This window comes from Podarcis melisellensis (genome assembly GCF_964234715.1).
Source record: "Podarcis melisellensis genome assembly, chromosome: 7".
In the NCBI taxonomy this organism is placed as follows: Eukaryota; Metazoa; Chordata; class Lepidosauria; order Squamata; family Lacertidae; genus Podarcis; species Podarcis melisellensis.
The window spans coordinates 4,956,503-4,981,910 of record NC_138539.1 but is presented as its reverse complement, the minus strand read 5'-3'; the positions used below and the strand labels follow the sequence as shown (position 1 = coordinate 4,981,910).

The following is a 25,408-nucleotide window of genomic DNA, read 5'->3' as shown; positions in this document are numbered from 1 at the left end:
TTGAGGGAACCACCAGAAGGCACTCAGAGCTGAACCTCAGTGTCCTGGCTGTATGATGGAGATGGAGACGCTCCTTCAGGTATACTGGGCCAAGGCCGTTTAGGGCTTTAAAGGTCAGCCCCAACACTTTGAATTGTGCTCGGAAACGTACTCAAATACAGGTACACAGATAAATAAAATGTGTCCTGAGAAACCAGGCTAAGGGGTTTCAAATGACTTGGTTATTCATCCTGACTTCCTTGCACAAAGCTTATGCAGATATTCTAGTTACATCCAGTCTTTATCAAACATTTGATCTGATTTGGTTGCAGGGCGGTTATACAACAATGAGCAGAATGCTCCATGTACATCCTGATTTGCTTACCTGGTGCTAATACATCTTTCCATTAATCATTTGCTCGTTCCACATTTTTCAATGCATTTCCCCAACGATTTCTTAACCACACACACACACACACACAAAATCAGGTTTCTTTTTTTAAAAAAAAGTAGATCTGTGATGCTGGGAAAGCAGAGCATTTTATTTCACTTTAATTGAGGAAACAGAAAACTTCCAAGAATGTGTTTGAATCCCTCCTACAAATTCTGACATTCTGAAGGCGTCCTAAAAACTTGTGCAACTTTGTCATTTTGATTAGGAGTGAAATGTGTGCATAAAATGTGTTGGGAAATGCTTAATTCATCACAGCTTCCCTTTGTTTTTTTGGAAGGGCAAACAAAGCATCGGAAAATGTGTGCATCTATAAAATTAAATTCCAGGGTATTTTCAACACAAACAAATCTTGACAACCCTTCTAAACGTCTTCTTTCTTTTCCCCTTTTGGTAAAGTTTTCCCCCTCTGACCCTGTCATCGCTGTGTCCTTTGGAAAAAGGGGGGGGGAATAAGATGTGTAACGACTTAAAAAACAGGACAGTTTTACTGTGTAATTAAAAACCCTACTTAAATACGTAAACAATAAAAGCCATCAAGATGCCAAATGTTCCCCCATTATTCCCTAAATACCTTCTAAATCAGGGGCTGTTCAAGGAGAAATAGGTGAACAGTTTGTGGAAGGTGTGTGTTGTGTATAACTTTTTCTTAAAAGGAAAGTAAGTTTTCCCGTCCTGTTAACAAGGACCCTGCGCTCCAAACAAACAGGAGTTTTTAGCGCAGAGATGGAAAACCTTTGACCCTCCAGATGTTGCAGAAGTCGGTCTTCCATCAGCCCCAGGCTGCATGGCCAATGGTCAAAGATAATAATAATTTCATTATTTGTAGCCCACCCATTTGACTGGGTTGTGCCAACCACTCTGGGCGGCTTCCAAAAGATATAAAAACACAATACAACATCAAACATTAAGAACTTCCCTATACAGATGGCAGGAGTTGGAGGCCAACAACAACTGGAAGACCTCATAGCTGCTTCGGCAAATGCTAAGTCACAGAATTATGCATGTAACAGGCCCTGACTTCAAATTTTGGGGGTCCTTCAAATTTTGCAGAGTGGCCTTGATGTTCCCACCTTCCCGGTATCCCTATGTTCCAGCCTGCTCCACCAGCTCTGGCAAAAACTCATGAGGTAAGTTCTTTCAAGGGACGCGGGGGGGGGCACTGTAGGTTAAACCACAGAGCCCAGGACTTGCTGATCAGAAGGTTGGCGGTTTGAATCCCCACGATGGAGTGAGCTCCCGTTGCTCGGTTCCAGCTCCTGCCAACCTAGCAGTTCGAAAGCACGTCAAAGTGCAAGTAGATAAATAGGCAGGAAGGTAATCACCATTTCTGTGCGCTGCTCTGGTTCGCCAGAAGCAGCTTAGTCCTGCTGGCCACATGACCCGGAAGCTGTACGCTGGCTCCCTCAGCCAGTAAAGCGAGATGAGAGCCGCGACCCCAGAGTCGTCCACGACTGGACCTAATGGTCAGGGGTCTCTTTACCTTTAAGTTCTTTCAAGCAGGGCAGTCCAAGGGGTGCACCCCGTCATTAGGTAAGAGAACAGAGTTAGACGTCGCAAGAAACCAACATAGGCTGGGGCAACTGGGGAATATTTACCACATCTGATTGCATGGACTTTTGTTATATTTGGATTTATAAAAGTTGAGGTGAATCTTTGGTCTTTGTAAGCTTCCCCCAGGGCCCGCGGGGAGCAAGCTTGGATTGTAGAGGAACCAAATTACTCTTAACAGCAAAATATATCCCAGGGTCTGGTTTCTTATGGAAGATCCTTCAGAGTGGGAAAGTATCAGTTCGTTAAAAGACATGAAAGACCGCTGTGTCTTAATTTTAACTAAACAAAGGGAAGCTGGAAGATAGCCCAGAGTCCTGGAAGATAAGATGGTGGAAGGAAAACAGGGCTCTCTGAGCGGGGACTGCACCAAAAATAATTGATGGACAACAACAGAAAGAACAAAAAATTCCTCTTGCATGTTAATACCATGTTTATGATATTGACTCCTCAAGCTCAATATCATATGAGGTGGCCAAATTTTGCACTTTAGTAATCAAGAAGCGTAAATCTCTTCTGTTGAATGGCACACTGCAAAGTTCCCTTGTGTAATTTTTTTTCTGATATTGTTGTTGATTTCTTTTTGTTTGATCTTGTGGTGCTTAATGTCACTGGCTTTTGCCGCAATAAAACTTGGTATTGGTATTGGCATGTTAATTTACATATAGATCTGTTAAACAGGATAGAAAGTTGCATACCAGTGACTATCAAGATAAGATAAAGGATTAAGATCAGGAATAAATAAGAGAGAGAAAAGCAGGAACAAGAAATAAATAAATAAAAATATCCTGGCCAGTCAGAACATGGGAAGTCTCCTGAAATTATATAATTTGGAATGTATAATTGGTTTTATTATTTGGATTACGATGTGGAAAGATTTGGTATTGTATCAATTGGAGTATTAATAATTAAAAATTAATTAAAAAATATTATTATTATTATTTTAAAAAAGAAACCAACATAGGCAATAAGAGGAAAACAAGAAGATCTTATGAACAAAGGAAGGGCAAATCACATGAAAGACAAGTCACATGGAAAGAGACTCACAGTCCATCTCGGAGTTCTGGCGTGTCGTTTGGCGTCCCCAGGGACTTAAGACTCCTTTCCAGAGAAGTCACTGTCAAAAGAAGATTTTGTTTTAATTCATTATTAACCTCATCATCTTATAGGACAGCACCCTGGGACAAAAAAACACCAATCCATCTTTATGGGTGTCATTCTCACATTGAACCAAAGAGGAAGAACAGGATTATTCCTGGGATGTGTGAGAAGAAATTTTGATCTTTGCCAGACTGATCAGATACTACTTAAGGAAGAAGCAACAAATCTGTCAATGTAATTTCTCTCCCTCCTCCCCTAAACTTAACATTCAGTTCTGCCAAAACTGGGTTTTTTGTTTTTGTTTTTAAAAGGTAAATCCCCATTAAGATTTATCGGCATTTCTGCTAATGAACACATTTCTGCATACAAGCATTTAAAAAAAAAACAAAAAAACTTTTTTTGCAGGAAATTGCCCTAATATAATGTGGTTATGTGGTATATAATGTGGTAATGTGGATGTTATCATCTCTAATATCTGCATTTTTAGGCACAATTCTCCCCATCGTATTCATTTATGTACACACAGTGTGGTTGGAGAACTGAACTGCAAATTTGGAGACTTGTAAATACTGAAGAATTGTTGTGTTTCGGTTTGCCTACTAGTTAGAGAAGTGTGAATTTGGTAGTTTTTTTCATTATAATGGAAGCAAAATCCCTATACTTTGGGATGGAGAACATGTAAACCCAACACCTTGCTTTGAGTTTTCACTGAGGTGAAATTGCAACGAGAAGAATATGAAATCATTCCTAACTGACAAGGGAGGCAACAGAGATTGAGAAAGGGAGATGAAAAATCATTCTCAATAAATCTGGAGTAGTGAATTGGATGAGCCACACATAGTGTCAACATAAATTACTTTATTCTGAAGAAAACTTTCTTCTTCTTCTTCTTCTACACTGTATGGTTCATATGCTACCTCAGAAATAAACAATAAGAAGAAATCGCACTTGATCTCAATATGTCTCGAAGCTTTGTGGGGAGCTCAGCAATTCAGGACAAACTCCATTCGGATAGAAACCAAAGTTTGTTGTGGGTAAATTAAGGAAGTAGAAGAAGAGCCATTGGTCCCTCAAGCTGAACATCCTATTCTCACAGTGGCCAGGTTGAAGTCTGTGGGAAACCTACAAGCAGGATCTCAGCACATGAGTCCCCTAGCCCTCTTGTGCTGTTATGTTTCCAAGGGGTTGCTCGAGAGCAAGCAGTCAAATGTCTCCCTGCTTGGCTGTGAAGCCTTGACTTTGCTGCCAAAATAAACTTTATCTGTCCAGAGCGCCACTCTCCCATGGCTGGCTCATTCACTGGAAGAATCCATGAGTGGGCGGTCCTTAAACCTTCCCCAGCAGAGTAGTTTCTTGACGCCCAGTCTGTGCCTCCCCTCTCTGCGCGGATGCTTACTGCGCAAGGAGGGCGTGGGTAACGGAGAACCCCTCTCCTCCCCACTTTGCTCAGGCAAGGAGTCCTGGCACCGCATCGCCTCCTCCGAGCCCTGCAACTCCTCACCACTGAATGTGTGGTTACTCTCCTCCATTGAAGAGGAGCTGCTTCCCATGATCCTTGGAGGCTCTCTATAATCCATTCGGCTTTTCTGAAAATGATATACATTTGAATATACCCATACAAAAAGAAAATATGAAGATACACAAATATCCATCACCTCCTAACAACTAAAGAAGAAGAAAATAAAAATAAAAAACACCACCACTAATACATTAAATATTACTCACAATACATTTAACATAAAAATGACTTTTTCCTATATAGCTGACTTCCCATCTACTGCTTACTTCTATTTCTCATCCATTTTTCAACAGTTTTAGGACAAGATACATAAGAACTAGGGCTGCCATACGTCCGGATTTTTCCAGACACAGCTGGGAAATGGGCTAAAAAATAGAGTGTGAGACTGGCTCCATTATTACCAAATAATGGAGGCATATAATTTGGACAAAAAAATTGGCTTCCAGGTTGAAAAGTCAAAATTGGAAACAGAACTGTTAGATACCAAAATTAAGAAATTGTCAAGAATGTATAACTTGTTGTTGAAATGGAACACTCAGGATGAAACGGTGAAATCTGCTATGATTAAATGGGCACAAGATGTTGGACATAACATAATGATGGCTGACTGGGAACAGTTATGGACCACAGGTAAGAAATTTACGGCATGTAATGCCCTGAGAGAATTTAATGAAAATGATATACAGGTGGTACATGACACCAGTCAAGCTTGCAAAAATATATCATTTGCCCGATAATAAGTGTTGGAAATGTAAAGAAAATGAAGGTACATTCTTTCACCTTTGGTGGACGTGCCCAAGGATTAAGGCTTTCTGGGAGATGATCTATAATGAAATGAAAAAGGTATTTAAATATACCTTCCTGAAGAAACCAGAGGCCTTTCTCCTGGGCATGGTCGGCCAATTGGTGCCAAAGAAGGATAGAACTTTCTTTATGTACGCTACAACAGCAGCAAGAATACTCATCACAAAGTATTGGAAGACACAAGATCTACCCACCCTGGAAGAATGGCAGATGAAAGTTATGGTCTATATGGAACTGGCGGAAATGACTGGTAGAATCCGGGACCAGGGAGAAGAGTTGGTGGAAGAAGATTGGAAGAAATTTAAAGACTATTTGCAGAAACATTGTAAAATTAATGAATGTTAAAATGATGTCGGATTGAAATGAAGCGGTTTTAGCAACAAGGTTAAAAAGAATATGTAAAAACGGATTGATAACAGATGAAAATATAAAGCTATAATATGTTAAGATATAGAATTAAGATAAAAACAAAGAGGGAAAGGATTTGCTGAATTAACCATGTGAACTGGAATACAAAAAAGGGAGGTGTGAGGAGGTCAGGGAAACAAGTAAATGAAATATAAGATATGAAAAGATTGATTTGTTTTTAACTGTTTTCTATTTTTTTTGTATTTTGTATTTTTTCTCTGTATTTTGTACTTTTTTATTTTTCTTTTTTCTTCTTTTTTCTTCTGTAACTTCTTTCTTTTTGTAAAACTTTAATAAATATCATATATATATATATATATATATATATATATATATATATATATGCTTTCGTAGATTTTCACGGGTACAGGAATGTAGGTTTTGGTGTCCTCGGGTGTCTTCCCGTGTAAAAGTTGGGGTGTCTAGGCGACGTTTCGACGAGGTCTCACTCGTCATCTTCAGGCTGGTGCTTTCGGCTTCTTGTTACTGGAACAGAGCAGGATCTCAGTGTTTGAGTTCCTATAAATACTGTTGAGGGGGTGTGGTGTATAGCCTAGACAAAAGAAGAAAAGGCACACTAGCCTGGGAACTTCCTCTCTGCCCAGAACATTGGAGGCTATACACCACACCCCCTCAACAGTATTTATAGGAACTCAAACACTGAGATCCTGCTCTGTTCCAGTAACAAGAAGCCGAAAGCACCAGCCTGAAGATGACGAGTGAGACCTCGTCGAAACGTCGCCTAGACACCCCAACTTTTACACGGGAAGACACCCGAGGACACCAAAACCTACATATATATATATATATATATATATATATATATATATATATATATATATATATATATATATATATTCCATTCGGCTTTTCCTCTCTTCCCCCTGAACCAATGGCAGTTCCCTGACATGTGCTTTTCAGAAGTGTTGCAGTCTTTTAGTGTGGAGGCAGAGCCTAGACATCAAGGCTAGTAGCCAATAATAATAATAATAATAATAATAATAATAACAACAACAACAACAATAACAACAACAACAACAACAACAATAATATTTTATTTATATCCCGCCCTCCCCAGCCAAATCCGGGCTCAGAGCGGCTAACAACAATAAAAGTAACACAGCATTCTAAAATCAATTCATTTTAAAATCAGTTCAAAGTCAAATTAATGGCAATCATTGGGCTAGAGTTCTGTGAGGATTACCAAAGGAGGGGGTCAGAATGTGCCTTGGCCAAAAGCCTGGTGGAAAAGCTCTGTCTTGCAGGTCCTGTGGAAAGATGTCAAGTCCCGCAGGGGCCTGGTCTCTTGTGACAGAGCGTTCCACCAGATCGGGGCCACGGCCGAAAGAGCCCTGGCTCCGGTTGGGGCCAGCCTAACCTCCCTGTGGCCTGGGGTTTCCAAGATGTTTTTGTTTGAAGACCGTAAGGTCCTCCGTGGGACATACCAGGAGAGGCGGTCCCATAGGTACGAGTGTGCTAGGCCGTATAGGGCTTTAAAGGTTGAAACCAGCACCTTGAATCTCATCCTGTACTCCACCAGGAGCCAGGGCAGCTGGTATAGCACCGGGTGAATGTGATCTCGCAGCGAGGACCCAGTAAGGAGTATCGCTGTGGCATTCTGCACCCGCTGGAGTTTCTGGGTCAGTCTCAAGGGCAGCCCCACGTAGAGCGACTTACAATACTCCAGTCTGGAGGTGACCATCGTGTGGATCACAGTGGCTAGGTCAGGGTGAGAGAGGTAAGGAGCCAACTGCTCAGCTTGGCAGAGATGGAAAAATGCCGCCTTTGTTATAGCTGCAATCTGCGCCTCCATGGAAAGGAAGGTGTCGCAGATTACACCCAAACTCTTAATGGACGGTGCTGGCCCTCTCCTCCATGAAGTTGTCCAATCCTCTTCTCAGGGGCGTAGGAAGGGGGGTGAGGCCCACCCTGGGTGTCATCTTTGAGAGGGGTGAAAAAGTGACACACTGCGGGGGGCGGCACTTACCGCAGGGCCTGGCCTGCAGTGCGCCCAAGCCATGCATCTTTCCTGGGAGTGACACGGTGGCTCAGGGCCTCGCACTGCCCAAAATGGCAGTGTGGAGCTTGCGTCCGCCAGGTGGACTCTGTGGGCAGCTCACCACCCCACCCCACTGGGCGGTTCACCACAGCACCCCCATGCAGCACCCCTGTGGGCAGATCACACTGCCCCATCGGTGGATCACCCCGCTCCCATCAGCAAATTACCCCGCCCCCGTAGGTGGGTCATCCTGCCCCCGCCACTCGGGGGGCCAGAGCAGCTAGCTATGCCACTGCCTCCTCTAAAGCTTTCTGCCCCTCCCTGACTCCTGCAGAAACAAGTTCCCTAGTTTATCTATGCACTGTATGCTGTTGTTTAGTCATTTAGTCGTGTCTGACTCTTCATGACCCCGTGGACCAGAGCACGCCAGGCACTCCTGTCTTCCACTGCCTCCCGCAGTTTGGTCAAAATGCACTGTATCTAGAAGTCTTTTCACTTCTCTGTCCTGAATCTTCCAAGACTCAGCTTCTTGGGGTGTTCACTAAGTGTTTTTAACCCTAGTTAAACATGCATTTAGAAGGGACACGGGTGGCGCTGTGGGTTAAACCACAGAGCCTAGGACTTGCTGATCAGAAGGTCGGCGGTTCGAATCCCGCGATGGGGTGAGCTCCCATTGTTCGGTCCCTGCTCCTGCCAACCTAGAAGTTTGAAAGCATGTCCAAGTGCAAGTAAAATAATAGGTACCGCTCAGGCGGGAAGGTAAATGGCATTTCTGTGCTCTTGGTCATGCTGGCCACATGACCCGGAAGCTGTACGCCAGCTCCCTCGGCCAATAAAGCGAGTGAGCGCCGAAACCCCAGAGTCAGTCATGACTGACCTAATGGTTAGGGGTCCCTTTACCTTTACCTTTAAACATGCATTTGGGAGGAGAGTGAAAAGGAGACACACACACAGGATATCTGCACATCCCCTTTTCTCACCTTCCTAGCTGCTGCACTGTCACACCCTTTGGAAAGCCCCGAAAAACAAGAGAGACAACTGGAAAACAAGGAAGCGCACCAGAAAGTACAACACTGCTTTAACACAGCCTACAGAGGGCTATTTTTGCAAACTGAGATCCTATGTGTGCCTGTACATTGGGTCATTTCTCTAAGGTAGTCTATCTTAAAGTTTTTATGTGTTTATATGCCTATCACACTTTTAAACTTAAAATCCATTGTTGTATATTGTTTTAAATGTTTGTTTTGCTATTGGGATTGTAGTTCCATTTGTGTTTCACAAGCTGGTCTCTGACTGTAATAAATTTCATGTTCATGTTCATGACATCCTATGCATGTACCATTCTATAAAACAGCCTCCTCTTCTTCAAAAAGGAGTTTCTGAACATTGTAATACAAATTGCACCCAATAGACTGGCGTGTCTGAAATACGCACCATTGGCATTAATTCGGAAGACGCTGGCCGATGTATCCTGGAAAAGATCCTGTAGTTCATTGGGATCCATCTGTGTGGCTAGAAAGAAGAAGAGGCGAGACAGTTAATACATCAAGCTGCAGCTGTTGATCTGGTCTCGATTTATAATGCTCCAGAGTGTCTCAAATATGAGCACGACATAGGAGACGCTAAGCCACTGCAAACAGGTACTCAGGAGGAAAAGCAAACAGGCTTTGTGACTTCCCCACAAACTTTCCCTTGTAAGTGACCTCTGCCCCTTAATTCATATTACTTTTATTGTTCTGGGGTAGGCCTGGGCTGAATGTTTAAACAAGTATGGTCCGCTTGCAAGATCTGAATCTCCACCACCTGAATTTAGCTGGCCGGGTGCTTTTCAGGCACATCACGAAGCACAGGAAAAGCCCATCTTAGCTGGAAAGTTCATTCCGAGTTATTTAGGTGAAGAAACTGATCTGTTAAAACAGGACGGAATCAGGTTTACAATCTCTGGCATTCAATGCCCTCTCCCAGATCCTGCCCTGCAGTTCAATAACAACTTAATTATTCTAGGGGAGTGGAAGTGGAGAGGAGGCAGAGGGAGCCTGTTATCTGAGCTGGGGAAGTCTGCAGTTTAGGATGGATGCAGTGAAGCCTCCGCTCTCGATCTCTCCCCCCCCCCCCGCACAAACACACATACACATCTCCTCTTCTAGAGGAATGAAGCAGTCACAAACAAACACCCGGGCTTTGGACTGAAAAGAAGCAATTTGCAGAGAACACGTCCCGGTCGCCAGGCGTAGCAACGATCCGGCAGCACGGATGCGCGCCAAGGTTGTAAATGTAAAGAGGGGCGGGGGGAAGGGAGGGAGGGGACACAGCTAACACAAAAACACGGTGTCCAATAAAAATTAAACGAGTTAGACTTCATAAAATGCAGTGCTAAAATATTATATTCTCTCTCTCCCTCCCATTTCCTTGGTAGAAATACAACTCTATCCTCTGTTCGGAAGATATTCCCACAATGCTTTGAGAAAGAACTAGGGAGACGTCTTCTTTGCTTCAACCACCACTTGGGTTGGTGACTTGGCTGCTGTCTGGGTCAGTTGCCTGGGCCAGGAGTTTCCTGGGTTTTGCGTGTAGGTGAAGCCACAGAACGGAAGGTGGAGGTGGGCATGGTGCCACTATGTTTCAGCACCTGTGCCCACGCTCCCAAACAGCCCATTTATCCGTCCTGACCTGTCCTGGCTTCTGGGTCATGTTTCTGACCTTATTCTTAATAATAATAATTTATTATTTATACCCCGCCCGTCTGGCTGGGTTTCCCCATCCACTCTGGGTGGCGTCCAACAAAATATTAAAATGCAAAATATTAAAATAGCATTCTTGTGCCTCACTCGGTGACTTCAGGTTTGTCACCAACTCTCAGCCTAACCTACCTCACAGGGTTGTTCTGAGGATAATATGGAGAGCGGGGGAAACCACTGGTGCCACTTTGAGCTCCTTGGTAGAAAAATGGGATATCAATAGAGTGAGGATATGGGTGAGGAGTTATGTGTGGCTCCAAACCATAGGTTGCCACCCCTGTTCAGTCTGGCGGAGTTTACAAGACATGATATCTTTGTAAAAACTGCAGGTTGGGATATATGAAGCTGCCTTCAACCAAGTCAGATCACTGGTTAGTCTAGTTCAGTACAGTGGTACCTCTGGTTATGGGCTTAATTTGGAGGTCTGTTCTTAACCTGAAACCGTTCTTAACCTGAGGTACCACTTTAGCTAATGGCGTCTCCTGCTACCGTTGCACCACCAGCGTGCAATTTCTTTTCTCATCCTGAGGTAAAGTTCTTAACCCGAGGTACTACTTCTGGGTTAGTGGAGTCTGTAACCTGAAGTGTTTGTAACCCGAGGTGTTTGTAACCTGAGGTACCACTGTACTGACTACACCGAGTGACAGCAACTTTCCAGGGTTGTTCAGACAGGAATGTTTCCACCGGACATGGGGCAAAGAGGACTAACTGTGAAGAACAGCTATTATTGCCCTCATTTTTCTGCTTGTCTGCTTTCCACAAATGGGTTGTGGACAGCAAGGTTTCAGGTGTGACGGACACTTGGTTCATATCCAGCAGATGTATTGTATTGTTGTTGTGTCCTTACTTCAAGTTGTGCGTCCCAGGAGACTCTTCGCAGCCCAGTTTCTCTCAGTCTGAAAGCGTGAGGCATTGAGCGAGTGTGCCAGGACATTTCAATATCCCCTCAGCACTACTTCGCCTCTGCCCTCAACAAAAATGGCTGCCCACTTGCTCAACAAGAGGTGTTTTCTATCGCGGTGTGACTAGCAGGAAAAAAAGAAAAAAGGAGAAAGGGAGCAGCTGCTCCCAGCGCGGAGATTGAAGTGGCGAGGAAAACCTGTCTGTTGAATTTTGGCCCATCATGCCGTCTGTGAAAGGCACATGAGATTTGCTGGGGAAGGGGGGTTGGGATAAGTGGCAACCCTCAGTCCCTAAAGGAAGCATTTTGACAGAGAGGGAAATTATTTCGGCATAAGCAGAGCCTCGGAAGCAGCTAAAGAATCCTTCATCATGACAGGTGCTGGATAAAGCAGCCATTAACGTGAGCGACTGCCGGGGAGGAACAGACACCTCAATGCCTTGTCAGATTTCAATGCTTTTCATATCTTCTTGTAGTTTGGGCAAATGTTATTCCTTCCCGACCTTTATCCTAAACCAGCTTTAGCTATTACCAAAGCCTTCTGCAGCAGTGGCTCCCAAAACTTTCTATCGCCACGTATTTTCACCCCAACTGGGGAGTGGAGATGCTCACCTGCACTTTTGCAGGGGATTCTGGGACAGGTTCTGCGCTGGATGACCCGGCAGGTTGACAGGGGTGTTATTGTTGTTTAGTCGTTTAGTCGTGTCCAACTCTCCGTGACCCCATGGACCAGAGCACTCCAGGCACTCCTGTCTTCCACTGCCTCCCGCAATTTGGTCAGACTCATGTTTGTAGCTTCGAGAACACTGTCCAACCATCTTGTCCTCTGTCGTCCCCTTCTTCTTGTGCCCTCAATCTTTCCCAACATCAGGATCCCCTTCATGGATCACTTCCCCTTCATGGACTGCCTTGCCGTGGCGAAGGGGCTTGAATAACTCAGAGAAGCTCTGAGCTATGCCGTGCAGGGCCACCCAAGATGGACAGGTCATAGTGGAGAGTTTTGACCAAACGTGATCCACCTGGAGCAGGAACCGGCAAGCCACTCCAGTATCCCTGCCAAGAAAACTCCATGGACAATGACAGGGGCGAGCCAGCAGCAACTCACGCAGAGCAAGCTGGAGTTAACTCTTTATTAGCAAAACAGGATCTGCACACGAGTGTCCAGCCTAATGTCATGGGAAGGGGAGGGGGTCAATGCACAGGAACCAGAGCAGCAAGACCCATCACCAGAACAAGAGGGGCCCCTGTCTCCATGAACATGGCAGGCTCTGAGGTGTAGGGACCAGAGGCAGGGGCGCTCCAGGAGGTAGAGGAAGCCAAGGGCCCACAGCCCAGCCCCCTAGCTGGCCAGGTGGAGCTCACTAGCTCTGGGACAAGGTGTGCGATTCCTCAGCTGCAGTAGGCTCAGGACAGTTGAGGGTCACCTGCCTCATCAAACCCAGAAGCTGCAAGCAGCATGCAACATACAGAAGGGAAGCAGAACTGAGCTGCTGTGTTTGTTCAACTGCCCATGTTGGAGGACCTTAGCTTGGATGCTTCTGGACCTCCATGGGACTGTGTTTTGGGTTTGACTCTGCACTGTATCCTGACTGCTGGACATCAGACATGGACTACTTGGATTGACTGTTTCCTGACCTGTGAACCACGGAGTTTGGATTTCAAACTTTGCTTGTGTGGATTGACCCCTGGTCTTTGAACTTTGGACTTGACTTGCTGCCTTGCTGCTTGGTAATGGGTTAAGGACAAAAGCTCTTATTCCAGCTCCAGACATACTCTAGGGCAGTGTTCCCCAACCTTGGGCCTCCAGCTGTTTTTGAACTACGGTTCCCATCATCCTTGACCACTGGTCTTGTTAGCGAGGGATGATGGGAGTTGTAGTCCAAAAACAGCTGGAGGCCCAAGGTTGGGGAACACTGCTCTAGGGCACAGACATAAGAAGAACTTCAATGGATCAAGCCAAGGACAAACCTATCACAGCTTTGTGTTCCTGTTCCTGTTAGCCAATCAGATACCTCTTATGGGAAATTCTCTCTCTCTCTCTCTCTCTCTCTCTCTCTCTCTCTCTCTCTCTCATTAGTTTGGAAAACTTTCCTCTTTCTTCATACCACCCGTGATCAAACTTCTTTTCTTTTCACCCTTTCAGAGAACTTTTTGACCTGAAGGAGGAATTTCCAGAACTAGTCTCACCTTTCAGATCGCAACTCGAGGCACCAGTGATTTATGATTGCAAAAGCGGCGGAAATATAAATACATTTTTTCCACCTTGTAATCAAGCTTTAATCAAACCGTGCCTAGCATTTTTTTTAATTAACTTGTTTTCATTCTCTTTTGTTTCCTTATTTAGCACCATCGTTAATAAGCGGTTGAACAGGAAGAACAAAGCAACTGTCACCCAGCCTCACAAACCCATTCACATTCTGCTCATGTTTCAGGTTTTAGAAGGACACTGATGTAAAAATAAATAAATTGATGGTGTATATATTTTATATGCCACCACCATTGGCATGACGGTCCTCTTTTATCAAACCATCCAGAGTCAATGAAACAGTATGGAAATGTTGGGAGTCAAGAGAGAACCAGGACAAAGGAAGATGGTACTTTTTTATCCTTAGGAGGGAGATGAATGAACTATTCCCCTAAGACAGCGGTGAGGGACCTCTGGCATATACAAGGATGAAAGAACACAAGAAGAGCCTGTTGATTCTGGCCATTGGCCCAATTCCTCCAACATCCTGTTCTCACAGCAGCCAACAATATGCCTTCAAAAAGCCCACAGGCAGGACCTGAATGCAATCTTGGTGCTGACCTTTAAAGCCCTAAATGGCCTTGGTCCAGTATATCTGAAGGAGCATCTCCACCCCCATAGTTCTGCCAGGACACTGAGGTCCAGCGCAGAGGGCCTTCTGGCGGTTTCCTTAATGCGAGAAGTCAAGTTACAGGGAAGCAGACAGAGGGCCTTCTCAATAGTGTCACCCACCCTGTGGAACGCCCTCCCACCATATGTCCAAGAGAACAACAACTACAACTTTTAGAAGACATCTGAAGGCAGCCCTGTTTAGGGAAGCTTTTAATGTTTGATGCATTACTGTATTTTAATACAGTGGTGCCTCGCAAGACGAAATTAATTCGTTCCGCAAGTCTCTTCGTCTTGCGAGTTTTTCGTCTTGCGATGCACGGTTTTCCATAGGAATGCATTGAAAATCAATTAATGCGTTCCTATGGAAACCCCCTACCCCGACCTCTTCTGGCGGGCGGCATTTTAAAATCGCCCGGGACAGCGGAGGACTTCTCCGCTGTCCGGGGCGATTTAAAAGCCCCTGGGAAGGCAGGCAGGGGGGACAAAGACTTTTGCCCCCTGCCTGCCTTCAGAAGAGGTCCAGGACAGGCTTCGCGGACCTCTCCACAAGCAGCGGGAGCGCTCCTTGCGGAGAGTTGCCAGCGCGCCCAGGCTTTCCCGCCCCGCCGCCGGGCTTCGGGACATCGTTCCGATGCCGGGCGGCGGGGGGAGGCGTTCCTGCCCCGCCGCCGGCATCGGGACGATGCCCCGAAGCCGGGCGGCGGGGGGAGGCTTTGCCGCCCCGCCGCCCAGCTTCGGGACATCGTTCCGATGCCGGGCGGCGGGGGGAGGCTTTCCCGCCCCGCCGCCGGGCTTCGGGACATCGTTCCGATGCCGGGCGGCGGGGGGAGGCTTTCTCGCCCCGCCGCCCGGCATCGGGACGATGCCCCGAAGCCGGGCGGCGGGGGGAGGCGTTCCTGCCCCGATGCCGGGCGGCGGGGGGAGGCTTCAAAAGCCGTCCGGGGGCTTTTAAATCGCCCCGGACAGTCCCGGGGCGATTTAAAAGCCCCCGGTTAGGCAGGCAGGGGGGGCAAAGACTTTTGCCCCCCGCCCGCCTTGGGAAGAGGTCCTGGACCTCTTCCGAAGGCGGGCGGGGGGCAAAAGTCTTTGCTCCCCCCTGCCTGCCTTTCCGGGAGAGCGGAAAAGGCACCTTTGCCGCCCCGCCGCCCAGCTTCGGGACATCGTTCCGATGCCGGGCGGCGGGGGGAGGCTTTCCCGCCCCGCCGCCGGGCTTCGGGACATCGTTCCGATGCCGGGCGGCGGGGGGAGGCTTTCTCGCCCCGCCGCCCGGCATCGGGACGATGCCCCGAAGCCGGGCGGCGGGGGGAGGCGTTCCTGCCCCGATGCCGGGCGGCGGGGGGAGGCTTCAAAAGCCGTCCGGGGGCTTTTAAATCGCCCCGGACAGTCCCGGGGCGATTTAAAAGCCCCCGGTTAGGCAGGCAGGGGGGGCAAAGACTTTTGCCCCCCGCCCGCCTTGGGAAGAGGTCCTGGACCTCTTCCGAAGGCGGGCGGGGGGCAAAAGTCTTTGCTCCCCCCTGCCTGCCTTTCCGGGAGAGCGGAAAAGGCACCTTCCCGCTCTCCCGGAAAGGCAGGCAGGGGGGAGCAAAGACTTTTGCCCCCCGCCCGCCTTCGGAAGAGGTCCAGGACCTCTTCCCAAGGCGGGCGGGGGGCAAAAGTCTTTGCCCCCCCCTGCCTGCCTTCAAAAGCCGTCCGGGATAGCGGGAAGCGCTTCCCTGCTATCCCGGACCGCTTTTAAAATGCTGGCGGTGGGGAGCAAAGCCTTTCGCCCCCGCCGGCCTTCCTGGACCTCTTCTGAAGTCCGGAGGGGGGGGGGGAAAGGCTTTGCTCCCCACCGCCAGCATTTAAAAAAAGGTCCCCGAGATTTCCCTATGGGCTTTCGTCTTGCGATGCAAGCCCATAGGGAAAATCGTCTAGCGAAGCGTCGCAAAAACCGAAAAACCCTTTCGTCTTGCGGGTTTTTCGTCTTGCGAGGCATTCGTCTTGCGGGGCACTACTGTATTTTGTTGGAAGCTGCCCAGAGTGGCTGGGGAAGCCCAGCCAGATGGGTGGGGTATAATTATTATTATTATTATTATTATTATTACTACTACTACTACTACTACTAATGGCACTCTCCTCTCCTATGGTTCCCAGTTCCTTGTATTCATAAGTGAGCTGGACGCAGGTGGCACTGTGGTCTAAACCACTGAGCCTCTTGGGTTTGATGATGAGAAGGTTGGCAGTTCAAATCCCCATGACAGGGTGAGCTCTGGATGGTTAAGTCCAGCCAAAGGTGACTATGGGGTTGTGATGCTCATCTCGCTTTCAGGCCGAGGGAGCCAGCATTTGTCCACAGACAACTTTCTGGGTCGTGTGGCCAGCAGGACAAAACCGCTTCTGGTGCAACGGAATACTGTGACAGAAACCAGAGAGCATGGAAATGCCGTTTACTTTCCCATCGCAGTGGTACCTATTTATCTACTTGCACTGGTGTGCTTTCAAACTGCTAAGTTAGCAGGAGTTGGGGCAGAGCAACGGGAGCTCACCCCGTCATGCAGATTCGAACCGCCGAACTTCCGATCAGCAAGCCTAAGAGGCTCCGTATTTTAGACCACATCGCCACCTGTGTCCTTTACCTTTGCCTCTGCTAGTAGCTGTTGATAGCTTTGTCCTTCATTACTTTGTTCAGTCATCTTTTTAAGCCATCCAAATTGCAGGTCATCACTGCCTCCTGTGGGGAGATATTCTTTGTGTGAACAAGTACTTTCTTTTACAGTGGTACCTTGGGTTAAGAAGTTAATTCATTCTGGAGGTCCATTCTTAACCTGAAACTGTTCTTAACCTGAAGCACCACTTTAGCTAATGGGGCCTTCCGCTGCCACTGCGAGATTTCTGTTCTCATCCTGAAGCAAAGTTCTTAACCAGAGGTACTATTTCTGGGTTAGCAGAGTCTGTAACCTGAAGCGTCTGTAACCTGAAGCGTCTGTAACCTGAGGTACCACTGTATTTGTCCCAGTTCTTCCAATGTTCAGCTTCCTTGCGTGTTCACCTCCATCATGTCACCGTTTATTCACCTTTTCTCCGAAAGCCCCCAAAGGTGCAACAGTTCCTCATAGGAAAGTTATTTGTAAAATACTCTGAGGGCATGCACACACAGAGAAAGAGACAAACACAAAGACATCTGTATTTGTCTCTATCTGATGTTCCATTAGAAAAAAAGCACAGAGCAAACCTTGTTCATCGCCAAGCTGTGTGCGGTAACTGCTTTCTAATTTTGGTAAAAGCCAGGCATTTCGGTTTCAGTCGGCTGCTTTTATAAATTAAGCATCCGCCTGCTTTTTAATCAATGAAGAGAGAGAGGAAAAAATATTAAATGGAAAGGCTTTTGCAGGAAAAAGTGTGCCTTATTACCAAAATCTCCGTTAGCGGGGGTTTTAAAATGACAAAGTGATTTAAGTCGTTTAGGCCAGGGGAGGATTAAGAGAGAGTTTAAAGACAATTCGTTATTTAATGGAATAAAACCAGCCTCGTGGAAAATGCCCATTTGCTCACAAAACTTGTGAGAAATAACTGTTCTGTGTTTAATAGTTTCTCTGTGGGTGTTACTGTGAGCACAGCCGAAGTAGAGCATCCAAACTTGGAGACCAGATGAATGAAACATGTTCAGTCCTCATTGAAACTGTGTGTTTTGTTTTGTGCCCCTTTTGCTGTTGTTTGTTTCCCCCCTAAATATTATTTGTTGTTGTTCTGCAAACCGAAGGCTTCCCCAAGAATGCAGACACCTCCCTCAGGGGCATGGAGGGCAGAATTGAAGACACTCGAACTCAGGACGCAAGGGAGAAACATACCAAGAGGAAGACATGCTTGGCAAACTATCACCGTGATCAACTACCACCCGGAAACAAATGTCCCCACTGTGGAAGGACGTGTGGATCCAGAATTAACCTCCAGAGTCACTTACGGACTCATTGTTAAAACTGTGTTTATGGAAGACAATCTTACTCGGCTATGAGTGATCGCCAAAGAAGAAGAAGAAGAAGATAGCAATAACAAAATGGGGAATGGGTGACCCTTCAGAGGTTGCTAAACTCCACCTCGCATCATCCCTGACCATTGACCATGCTGGTTGGGATTGATGGGAGTTGTAGCTAAAAACATCTGCAGGACCACAGGTTCCCACCACTGGCCTAAAAGCTGTGGTACACCTGGCAGATTTGGAAAACCCTGCTTAGTCAAATCATTTGTGGGAATTCCTAAAGAAGTTGAAGGAGAGCTCACATCATCACTGACCACTGCTGATGCTGGCTGGGGCTGATGGACATTGTGGAGTCCAACAGCAACTAGAGGACTGCAGGTTGTCCAACCCTGACTGAGTTGTGCGAATGAGGTTGGCATTTTATAGGCTTAAATAATAATATAATAATAATTTATTATTTATACCCTGCCCATCTGGCTGGGCTTCCCCAGCCACGCTGGGTGGCTTCCAACCAAATATTAAAATATTGTAATGCATCAAACATTAAAAGCTTCCCTAAACAGCGCTGCCTTCAGATGTCTTCTAAAAGTTTGGTAGTTGTTGTTCTCGTTGACATCTGGTGGGAGTGTGTTCCACAGGGCGGGTGCCACCACTGAGAAGGCCCTCTGCCTGGTTCCCTGTAACTTGGCTTCTCGCAGTGAGGGAACTGCCAAAAAATACTGGACTAAAAAAAACTGATGCAGTGAAGACCATAAAATAAATTACTTGCATGAGACTAGTCAGTGTGGCATTGTTGGAGAAAATGCAAGTGAAGGAATAGCCTCACTTCTCATTTAGATAAGTCCTGATGAACTCATCTGTCCGAAAAGGTATTCTCTCCACCACCACAAAGGAGACACATTGCAGTTGCATTTAGCCACCTTTATCACTGTCTTTAATAATCACCAGTATTAGCAGCAACAGAACAGGCAAGCATTTCTTATCCTGACAACATGCTCACGATGAACAGAGGTGATACGGCGGAGAAATCATCTCCGTCGACCGAAGAGAGACACGTTTTTAGACATCGAAGCGGGAGATGGATTCCAGAGCAAATCGCCCATGCGGTTGGGTATTACTTTCCAGCTTTCTGAATTATAAATGCTTTTAAAAAGGCACAACAGTATCGGGGAGTGTAATCTTGACAGTTCTATCTAGAGGGTCTAACATATTGCATTGAAAGGCTGGCAGTAATATTGAGCCAATCTCGGTGTATCTCAGGGAGTGATATACATCGTTCAGGAGATTATCCTCGCTGACGTGAAGTTGGAGGGACTCCAGAACCAGACTGAGGCACCAATCTGGATCAATGAGGAAGATAAGAACTGTGAGTGGCTATAGCCTTGTTTAAGCAATGAAGATATTGAGGATGCTATCTTGGGCCTCTTATTTGCATCTTTGGGCTAAGACCAGCTGTGTAGTGCAGGAGACCACAAAAAACTAAACCTCTTTAGTACAAGGCACTTCAAGGTGGATTATAAACTTCCACTCCTACTCCTTATTCCCATTTTGTCCTTGCAATAACCCCTATGAGGTAGGTTAGGCTAAAAGTCAGAGAATGGCCCAAGGTTATGCTAATAAACATAAATGCATTATATTCATGGGAAATGCATGCAAAGATCTGTATAATAGACCACAATGTATACATGAATATCTATGTTGGATGAAAAGCATACTTAAAGGCTAATGAATGTTCACAATGATAGGTTTTAAAACATGCAAACTGAACTTTAGGCTGGAAAAGAGGAGACTGAGAGGAGATAGGATAGTTCAGCTCCCATCGCAGTTTGCATGTTTTATACCCAGCTCCTTCAACCACTCCTCATAAGGCTTGGTTTTGTTTGTTTCCAGGAAAGAATGAACCTATACTAGCTCTTTGCAACCTGGATGGTTATGCTAACAAGATACCCATCTTTACTGCCTTACTTTCCTTCCCATTCCCCCCCCCCAAGGGGGGACTGAAGACTTGCCTCAGTCTTCTCCGATAAAGAAAACAATGCCCGACCTGAAGAATTTGGAGCAAATGATTCAGCAGAGGAAACACAGCCCAGAATAACTAAGGAGATAGTACAAGAATACTTGGCTAGTTTAGATGTATTCAAGTCTCCAGGGCCAGATGAACTGCATCCAAGAGTATTAAAAGAACTGGCAGATGTGATCTCAGAACCACTGGCAGTCATCTTTGAGAATTCCTGGAGAACAGGCGAAGTCCCGGCAGACTGGAGGAGGGCAAATGTTGTCCCTATTTTCGAAAAGGGGAAAAGAGAGGACCCAAATAATTACTGCCCAGTCAGTCTGACCTCAGTAACAGGGAAGATTCTGGAGCAGATCATTAAGCAAACAGTCTGTGAGCACCTAGAAAGGAATGCTGTGATCACCAATAGTCAGCATGGATTTCTGAAAAATAAGTCATGTCAGACTAACCTGATCTCGTTTTTTGACAGAATTACAACCCTGGTAGATGAAGGGAATGAAGTGGATGTAGCCTACCTTGATTTCAGCAAGGCATTTGACAAGGTGCCCCATCATATTCTTGTAAAGAAGCTGGTAAAATGTGGTCTTGACTATGCTACCACTCAGTGGATTTGTAACTGGCTGACTGACCGAACCCAAAGGGTGCTCATCAATGGTTCCTCTTCATCCTGGAGAAGAGTGACTAGTGGGGTGCCACAGGGTTCTGTCTTGGGCCCGGTCTTATTCAACATCTTTATCAACGACTTGGATGATGGACTCAAGGGCATCCTGATCAAATTTGCAGATGACACCAAACTGGGAGGGGTGGCTAACACCCCAGAGGACAGGATCACACTTCAAAACGACCTTGACAGATTAGAGAACTGGGCCAAAACAAACAAGATGAATTATAACAGGGAGAAATGTAAAGTATTGCACTTGGGCAAAAAAAATGAGAGGCACAAATACAAGATGGGTGACACCTGGCTTGAGAGCAGTACACGTGAAAAGGATCTAGGAGTCTTGGTTGACCACAAACTTGACATGAGCCAACAGTGTGACGCGGCAGCTAAAAAAGCCAATGCAATTCTGGGCTGCATCAATAGGAGTATAGCATCTAGATCAAGGGAAGTAATAGTGCCACTGTATTCTGCTCTGGTCAGACCTCACCTGGAGTACTGTGTCCAGTTCTGGGCACCACAGTTCAAGAAGGACACTGACAAACTGGAACGTGTCCAGAGGAGGGCAACCAAAATGGTCAAAGGCCTGGAAACGATGCCTTATGAGGAACGGCTAAGGGAGCTAGGCATGTTTAGCCTGGAGAAGAGGAGGTTAAGGGGTGATATGATAGCCATGTTCAAATATATAAAAGGATGTCACATAGAGGAGAGAGAAAGGTTGTTTTCTGCTGCTCCAGAGAAGCGGACACGGAGCAATGGATCCAAACTACAAGAAAGAAGATTCCACCTAAACATTAGGAAGAACTTCCTGACAGTAAGAGCTGTTCGACAGTGGAATTTGCTGCCAAGGAGTGTGGTGGAGTCTCCTTCTTTGGAGGTCTTTAAGCAGAGGCTTGACAACCATATGCCAGGAGTGCTCTGATGGTGTTTCCTGCTTGGCAGGGGGTTGGACTCGATGGCCCTTGTGGTCTCTTCCAACTCTATGATTCTAGGAAGAGATTACTGCTCCTAATTTTACCTTCCATACAGTCTTTGAATAGAGTGAGCTAATTAAGATCATCTAAGGCTGCAATATTAAATACGCTTGCCTGGGAACAAGCACAACTGACCACAGTCAGATTTACTTCTGAGCACACATGCCTAGCATTGCACTGTTACAAAGTGACTGCAATTGCAGCTTCTGCAGGGCTGGGGCAGCAACAGCTGGTGGTTTTTGATCAGAGGCGGGGGGTCTCTAATGTCATGTTTCCCCTATTAAGCCAACCTAAAAATATCCTTGCGTTCTGCTCCCAGGAGGTGCAAGAAATGTAAACACTCGAGAGGCGAAGAGGCATCTTTGGGAAAGCAGAGCATACTCGGAGTGTCAGCAAATAGGCTGTCAGGCGTGGGATGCAAAAAGGGAAGCGCGCAGAGAAAGAAGAGACACAGTTCTGGGATCCCAGCTGGAGGTGTGGGATCTCATCTTTTGTTGGTTGGTAAAAAATGTTGTCAAAACAGAAATGGAGAGCTCACACTGGCACACCAAGGGGAAGGCCTTCCATTAATGAGTCAAGCATCCATGCTGGAAAATAAAGTTGCCATTGCCACGAAAAGTTGCACACTTTGTTTTATTTATTGGCATCAAATAAATAGGAAAATGGTCCAGTATATCTGAAGGAGCGTCTCCTCCCCCCATCGTTCTGCCCGGACACTGAGGTCCAGCTCCGAGGGCCTTCTGGCGGTTCCCTCACTGTGAGAGGCCAAGTTACAGGGAACCAGGCAGAGGGCCTTCTCGGTAGTGGCTCCTGCCCTGTGGAACACCCTCCCACCAGATGTCAAAGCGATAAACATCTACCTGACATTCAGAAGACATCTGAAGGCAGCCCTGTTCAGGGAAGTTTTTAATATGTGACATTTTGGTGTATCTTTCATCTTTGCTGGAAGCTGCCCAGAGTGGCTGGGGAAACCCAGCCAGATGGGCGGGGTACAAATAATAAATTATTATTATTATTATTATTATTATTATTATTATTATTATTATTATTATTACTTGCTCCCACAAGAGGCAGGGATGGCTACCAACCTGGATGGCTTTAAAGGAGCACTGGACAAATTTGTGGTGAATAAGGCAATGAATGACTACTAGTCATGATGGAGGCAGGAAAGCTCCTGAATAGCAGTTGCTGGAAACCACCGGAGGAGACAAGGCTCTTGCGCTCAAATCCTGCTTGCATGTTTCCCTGCAGGCATCTGGTTGGCCATCATGAAAACAGAATGCTGGACTAGATGGGCCATTGGCCTGATCCTGCAGGCTCTTCTTATGTTTATTTTTCCATCTCTGCTGTATTAAGCAGTTGGTCCCTTACCTTTCTCGCCCTGATCTGGCCACAGTGATCCATGCAATGGTCACGTCACCTCCAGGCTTGATTATTGTAACTCGCTCTATGCGGGGCTGCCCTTGAAGCTGACCCAGAAACTCCAGCGGGTGCAGAATGCCACAGTAAGACACCTTACGGGGTCCTTGCCGCAGGATCACATTCATCCAGTGCTCTACCAGCTGCACTGGCTCTTGGTGGAGTACAGGGTCAGATTTAAGGTGCTGGTTTTCCCTTTAAAGCCCTATGTGGCCCAGCACCCTCGTACCTACAGGACCGCCTCTCCTGGTATGCCCCGCGGAGGACCTTAAGGTCCACAAATGACAGCACTTTGGAGGTCCCAAGTCACAAGGTGGTTAGATTGGTCTCAATTAGGGCCAGGGCCTTTTCAGTACTGGCCCCGACTTGGTGGAACATGTTGCCGGGGACCGCTGCATCTCTGCTATTTCTGCCTCAGGTGAAGTTTTTCCCAGAAAATTGCACTGAGAGAAAGCAGTGTTTTTTTGGCAGAGGGAAGCACACTGGACAGGCAGAAGTCCAAAAGAACACTCTGTCACAAGAGACTAGGGCCCTGCAGGACTTGACATCTTTCCACAGGGCCTGCAAGACAGAGCTGTTCCGCCTGGCCTTTGATTTGGACTCAGTCTGACCATTATGTTTCCCTCCCCTTATGGTTTTGACTTTTAAAATGAGGCTGCATTTTAAATTGCATTTTAACCAGTATTTTAATTCCCCCCTTTTTTCTTATTATGCTTTTACTGAAATTTTATTGGTGTTAGTCCCACTGAGCCCGGCTCTGGCCGGGGAGAGTGGGGTATAAATATTATTATTATTATTATTATTATTATTATTATTATTATTATTATTAATTATATTTTATGTTTAAAACAGGGCAGTGCCTTCTACTGAATAAACTCCTGGGAGTTTACCTTAGTGAAGACCTCATTTGGAAAAACAATATAACTCAGGTGGTTAGGAAGGCCCAACAGAGACTCCATTTCCTCAGGGTCTTGTGAAAGAACAACGTTAAACAACAGTTGATGACCTTCCACAATAGAAAGTGTCCTCTCATATTGTATCACAGTGTGGCACGTTGGCTTGACAGCCATGGACAGAAAGTCTTTACACAGGGTGGTGAACACAGCACATGATCTCATGGGCTGTCCCAAGCCTGCTAGATGACATCGCAAGGGATCGATGCCTTATAGAATCCTAGAGTTGGAAGAGACCACAAGGGCCATCGAGTCCAACCCCCTGCCAAGCAGGAAACACCACCAGAGAACTCCTGACATATGGTTGTCAAGCCTCTGATTAAAGACCTCCAAAGAAGGAGACTCCACCACACTCCTTGGCAGCAAATTCCATTTCTCGCCTTAGGAGAGCGAGAAAAATTCTCAGGGACGATTCACACCCTGGCCAGCACCTCTTTAATTGTCTACCCCCGGGCAGGAGATATAGAAGTATAATCAGTTGTACCAACAGGCTAAAAAACAGTTTCTATCCGTGGGCTGTTAGGCTGCTGAATGGAAAATAATATAGTGCAACTGACTTTCGGGGTTGGTGTGTTGTGTGAGAAGCACACAGAGTGTTTGTGTGGGGGAGGGAGGCTTGGTTAATTTCACTGTACACAGGTTGTACATTGGCAATAAAGGTATTATTATTATTATAAGGGTCATAGCTCAGTGGTGGGAGAGCAAGATACTCAGGGTGAGAGACTGGGACCAAAAAGGAAAAGGAAAACTCCCAGGTCAGCGGCTGTTAGGGACTGTACTGAGGAGGAATGGTGGGAACCACACACACACACACCCTGAACCTTCCTGAGAAGAGGACAGTATAGATTTAGAACAGCGGTTTGCAGAAGGTCATAGTTCAGAGACTGCAGAGAGGAGAAGCTGGGAAATATTGGGAGGGGAAAGGAAGGAAGAAGCAGCAGGGGAGAGACAGCTGACAAACTCAGTGTCCTTGGAAAGCATTCCTGACCCCCTTTCCCAGAACCAGGCATGCATTGAGAGTAGTTGTCAGGAGTACATGCAGGAGCCAGGCCCTGTGACCAGTAGGGCTTTGCAGGACTGGGGCCTTCTTAAGTTTGTTCTGGAGAGGCAAGGCACGGCCGTACAGA

At 46.4% G+C, this 25,408-nt stretch overlaps 1 protein-coding gene across 1 annotated transcript in view; it reads right to left on the bottom strand.

Moving 5' to 3' along the window:
• The window catches only part of TSNARE1 (t-SNARE domain containing 1), a 378,827-nt gene that overhangs the window by 218,215 nt on the left and 135,204 nt on the right, over positions 1-25,408 (bottom strand). Inside the window, exons 3-4 of the mRNA XM_081919019.1 lie at positions 9,247-9,324; positions 3,029-3,098 (exon numbers count right to left, since the gene is read on the bottom strand). Coding sequence (XP_081775145.1) covers positions 3,029-3,098; positions 9,247-9,316 — 140 coding nt within the window. The 5' untranslated portion in view covers positions 9,317-9,324. The remainder of the gene's footprint in view (positions 1-3,028; positions 3,099-9,246; positions 9,325-25,408) is intronic.